The sequence below is a fragment of the Cetorhinus maximus genome, chromosome 12, assembly GCF_964194155.1.
Source record: "Cetorhinus maximus chromosome 12, sCetMax3.hap1.1, whole genome shotgun sequence".
Taxonomy (NCBI): domain Eukaryota; kingdom Metazoa; phylum Chordata; class Chondrichthyes; order Lamniformes; family Cetorhinidae; genus Cetorhinus; species Cetorhinus maximus.
In genome coordinates this window covers 97531331-97537058 of record NC_135890.1, presented here as the reverse complement: position 1 = coordinate 97537058, position 5728 = coordinate 97531331, and the positions used below count along the sequence as shown (strand labels likewise).

The 5728-nt window shown below is 36.6% G+C and overlaps 1 protein-coding gene across 1 annotated transcript in view; it reads left to right on the top strand.

Moving 5' to 3' along the window:
* hvcn1 (hydrogen voltage-gated channel 1) overlaps window positions 1-5728 on the top strand; it is a 16518-nt gene that overhangs the window by 1354 nt on the left and 9436 nt on the right. Inside the window, exons 2-3 of the mRNA XM_078552878.1 lie at window positions 1190-1394; window positions 3728-3832. Coding sequence (XP_078409004.1) covers window positions 1227-1394; window positions 3728-3832 — 273 coding nt within the window. The 5' untranslated portion in view covers window positions 1190-1226. The remainder of the gene's footprint in view (window positions 1-1189; window positions 1395-3727; window positions 3833-5728) is intronic.

Genomic DNA, 5728 nt, shown 5'->3' with positions numbered 1-5728 from the left:
TGATTGTAAAACAGCCTCATTCAGGGAATGAGAAGCCATCTCCAAATGGTCGACTGGCAGCCGTATAGAGAGCCCCTGGTTGTAGGTTAACTGCTGAATGATAATTTCATGCTGCTTCTATACAGCAATAGTTGAACTTGTACTTTTACCTAGTTTCCCTCAGAATTTACTATACATGTTAAATGTCATTTTATTTTCCTACCCATTTGCTCTCTTCCCCTGTTCTCCAAAATGTGTAAATTCCAATAGGTGCTAATCACTCCCTAGTACTTTTCCAAGGTGTTTATTATTCATTTCTGATCCTTCAGAATGAGTATTGTCAGGCTATGTAATTGTAAATTTGGGTTGGGTGCTGATCCCCATCCATATGTCCTCATTCCCTGCGTGAGTCAGATGCTATCAGGAGTAGGAACCTTTGGTGATTGTGCGTTCCTAATCCAGAACTCTAAGGCTAATTGTAGCAAACCTTACGTCACTCTCCCTGAAGTCAGCCAACACAGTCCTAATGGGGGCCTCCCTAGTTTGTAACTCTTGTAGAGTCAAAACAATTAACTAAATTAACAATAACAAGGGAGAAATCAAGCACAGCCCCTAAGTCAGGTCAGCTGTAAAATCAAGGAAAAACTTTAAAGGAACCTTACAAACATCAAACTAAGATGTGATTAAAGGGGTCCCTCCCTAGTTTGTAGTAGTATAGCTGTTCACCGAATAAACTCACCGAGGCATTGCATCTTTAGATCTTCATTATTGGATTAATGTGCAACACTTAGGATGGTGGTTTGCACACATGATTCACCAAACCACAAATTCCTCTTCTCTGTGCAGCCATCAGGTGGGGTGGGAGAGGAGATTGAAGCAATCTTTGCACCTCACAGAATTAACTAAAAGTTAAATTATTTCTATTACACAAACATCCAATTTTTAGCATATTACATATCTCCCTATTTAGGATGTGATTTTTTTTTTAGGATAGGTTTTTTTACACTTTGGAATTGGCTTTGGAAAGATTAGAGGTTGCAAAGTGGACACCAATTGCTCAGTGCCATTGTTTTTAATTAAACTAATATAACCATCATGAGTCCAGGTATTCTATTTAAACCCCATATGAACTCAAATGAGAATTGCTCCTGAATTTTTTTTGACAATCTCTGGAAACTTGTTCACAAATTTTGAATCCTTTATCTCCTAGTTTAATAGGACTGAAATTGCTGTTAAAGGACTCCACCATGGCAAAGTACCTAAAATACTTCACCACTGTGGGTGATGACTACCAAAAGTGGCAAGAAGAGGAAGACCATGATAATCTAGTAGATGCTGATGAAGAAAACCTTGCTTCTGAATTCACCTCTTTTAGGGAAGCTCTCAAGTGGTTATTTAACTCAAACAAGTTTCAGGTATCATTTTAAATTTACTAGTAATAGATATTCAGCAATTGTATCCTTTAAAGGATATCATCTCTAAAATTATCTTAAATATGTATACAATAAAATTAGGGTTGTAGAACTGTTGTGCACTAGATAAAATGATTAGTTTCACAAGGTTATCTATACACTGGTTAACTGTGGCAAGCTAACAAAACCATTGTCCTCAATTTGTTTTGTCTTAATGGGGCTATGTTGGCTTCTAATGCAGATGGGAAGAACTTCTTAATAATGTCCCAGGTTATTTTTTTCCACTAAATTTTAAAAATTGGAGGAATAAAAGGTTGTACAACCACTATCTAAAAGCAGGAAACAAGTTCCATAAGCTGTTCTAAGTCAGGAGATTCATAGTATTTTAAACCTTCCCAATAGCATTTCAGGCTTGATGCTCATTAAATGCCCAGTGTCTTTATTGAGTCTAATAAAAGTTGGCTGTGCTTAAATAAAAATTGATATGTGGGATTACTTCAGGTTTTACCATGACATTGATCGAGCTATCCAAACTCTTGTTGGCCCAGGCCTGGCATGATTATTGATGATGTAACGAGGCTATTTATCTTAAACTGCAATCTTAGATTTCGAAAAAGAGGACTAAATTAGCAAATCTGAAGTGAGGCTTGAGATAAGAAGACATTTTGTTCCCATAGAAAAGAAGAGATTTGGAATGGAATCTTAAACTAGCTAACACTGTTGTCTTGGAATAGCTTGGTTAAAGACAAACATCACAAATATACAATATTTATTGGAACTCTAAGGTCAAGCTTGAAGACCAACAGATGTGATGTTAGACTAGTATGGTAGGGTCTAACTGATCAACTTTTAAGGTTTGGAGCAAAGTTTTATTTTTCTTGTTATTCACTTCTCTCAGGAGATTAAATTACTGGGGCTGATTCCAGTGTGAATTGTCTGTTGGGTAAATGACCTTTTCAATATTTTATATTCTCATTGCCCTATTTACTACAGAACAAGCTCTATCTTTGTGCAACACCAGCTGTGCTAAAACAACCAAGTGATCAAAGTTTGCAAACAGCTTTATGATTAAGTTTGTAGCAGATCTTGGATGTGGTTTTGTCATCCCCCTCATGACTTGAATGTGCAACATTGCTGTGGTCTACTCAAGAACTATGGAAACACAGCATGTCTTAACCAGAATGTACCACTTCCAGTAAATATCAACATTGCTTTAATTTACATTAACAAGTAAGCGTAACATTGTTGAACAAAGATCACTTTGTCTTTGGATTTAAGGATAATTTTGCTTACTTTATGAAATTTCCATATTAAATTGATTTTAAATCTCATGATCGAAAACTGGTTTAGATCCCAAGTAAATGTTGGAATCCTGTAAAGATCAGGTTTTCTGGACTTGCCATCTGTAGATATGGAGACTATATCATGGGCAGTAGTTAATGGATGAGAAATGGAGAGGCTGATTTAGGGTGGAAACGCAGATGGTTTATGGCCTGGCTTGTAAACTGAGGTAACTATTGTATCACATTGGCCATCTCCTTTATTTACAGCATTTGGAGGGTTACAATTTGATAAAATGAATTTTAATTGGTTATTTTGTAAGCCCAAGAAAATTGTTTAATGTTCTTTGGCTTCAGTTTATCCTTGTGGCAGTGTTTCAGTGGAAGTAACCTTATTTTCTCACGCTTCTCACAGGTTGCATGTGGCAAATTAATGATATTAATTTATTAACCATACCATCAGTAATGTTCAACATTTATACCTCTGAAACTATAAAAGCTAGAGCAAAGTAGCCAACAGTAGCCCTGTATTGGACAGGTTAAGCTTTCTAACGTGGATTGTTTTTTTAGCTTGTATTTCTTGGGAGAAATGTTAAAATGCTAAATTGCACCTGCAAAGGAAGATTTTGAAATTCTGATGATATCTTACAGCCAACTATAAGTCCAGCCTTTATTTTAATTGTTAAAGTCAGCTGCCAGCAATAGTATGCTAATTATTAAATGACTTAATCGGTGAAATAAAATGAGAATGGTAATGAAATTCGCGTTTTAAGTCCTTTAATTTGTCATAGAGATTCTTTAAATGGGTGAAACCACATTCTGTTGCCCCTATCTTTGGTGTATATTGCATAATTGAGCCAAAAGGTTGACTGTTTGCAAATGGGACAACTGTTTCCAGGCACGGAAAGAAGTGACGAGACAATCTGTTACTTTTAATTGTAGCAAATATGTTAAGAACCTGCTCTGAATGGGATTAGTACGAATACTGTGCTGTGGTTATGTTTGCTGTACCTGCTGCTACAGTGTGCTTACTTTTGATTACATTATTCAAAACAGATTGCCGTTGTGTGTTTAGTCATTCTGGATGCATTGTTCGTGCTGTGTGAATTGCTAATGGATTTAGCAGTCATCGAAGTGGACAAAGAGAAATTAGCACCCCAGGTATGGTGAAATGCATTTATATTATATCAATTTTCAACAGCAACAACTTACATTTACACGATCAAAGCTTGGTTGAAGCAGGTAAGAGAGGTGGAGTGGCAGCACGATTTAGGAATGGTATTCAAATGCCTGGTACATCAGCTGCTAATAGTGGGGTGAAGTGATGGAGAGATATGCAAAATGCTGGAGTCAGAGGATCAAAATATTTGGGATCTGAGATGGGGAGTTTGTGATATTTAAGCAGGTTATAGAAAAGGAAGGGTGAGGCCATGAAGGGATTTGAACATGGGAATTTTGAATTTTAGGCTTTAGGAGACTGGGTACCAATGCAGAATCGCAGGGACAAAGGTATAGGAAGAGATGCAGCCTTCAGAGTTTTGCATGATCTGAAGCTTACAGGAGTGGAGGGTGGAAGGGGAGCCAAAAAACCATTGGAATATTTGAGTCTGGAGGTGACAGAGGCACAGGTGAAGATTTCAGTCAGAAGATGATGTTACAGATGTGGAAGAAAGCAGTCTTTAATATGGATATGATATAGGGTCGGATTAGGAAAACCTTCTGCTGATTCCCAGGAACTCATCTGATACCAATGATATGAAGTAAATCTAGTATTGTCTTTCTTTCAGCTTTTTAAGTTAACCAGGCATGTGAATACCTCTGGGTGAGCTAAGACCAAAGATGGACTTCTAATGTGAAATGCTGGTACAAAATGAGTTCTCACACTTGCAACCTTACAACCTATGCTTCAGTCAGTGCTCTGGATTTGCAAATGCTTTTCTTGCTTGTTTAAATCATTTATTTTATCCATTGATTTTCTTTAACTTGCTATGACAATTTAGAACTTAAGATGGTGGCTTCCATTTTTTTTTAGATTGTATTGCTCTATATCTCATTGCTTCTTCATTTCAGATGCCTCTCCAATCATTGTTATGCCAAGCATTTGTCACATGTAAATATTCTTTACGCTCCAATGATCTGTCAATTATATATTAGTTCCAAGCACTGACTCCACAGTGAAACAACTGACCAATCATCCTTTGGTTTACACTGTTCCTCCTTGTGTTACATGGCTAATACTGTACAGTGCAGTTTCCATTATGTGTCAGCATTTGCAAAACCACAGCACTTGTACTAACACAAATTATAGGCTGTCTTCCCTTATTTTCCAACAAAGCACTCAGCTTAAAAGCTCACTCCACACTAAATGAATTAAATAGAGTTAAAGAATGAGATGGTAAAATGTATAATTCTCATTGACTACAAAACTGTGAAGATAAAATAGATGTGGAGATTTGTGGACAGTTCAAAGAGATGTACAAATAATATTGAGTGATTTTGGTTTTCTCAAAATAGCCTGGCATAAAGTATGTGGAAATGGAGAACCTTTTAGTTTAGAATGAATTCAAGACAGCCTCATCAATTTATGTTTCTAGTGCAACAAATAAAGCACTGCTTCTAGGAAATAAAGTGTGACAAATAACTAATATGAGACTAGGAGTGAGGTGAGCACCACATGGAAAAAATAATGAATCAAAAATGAGGATGTTGAGCTTCAAAAGGACAGTTCTTGAGATAAGACGACACCTGGCCCAATTTAACTGGAAAACAGACTGACAGATTAGCAATGGAAGAAACTTCTGCTATCAGATGAATAGGCTATAAAAAAGACATACCCCTACAAGGCAAAAAGCGGGTCCTTCTAAGCAGCGACCTTTGCGGTTAAGTAGAGACCAAAACTAAAAATAGAAACATATGATAAAGCTAGGGCTAGCACCATGAAACACATTCAAGAAACATAGAAGCTGTAGTGAAGGGGTGAAAAGGAAGATTATATAGATTTCCAATAAAGACTAGCTGATAATATAAAAATAAGCAGTACAAGCTTTTATAAGTATG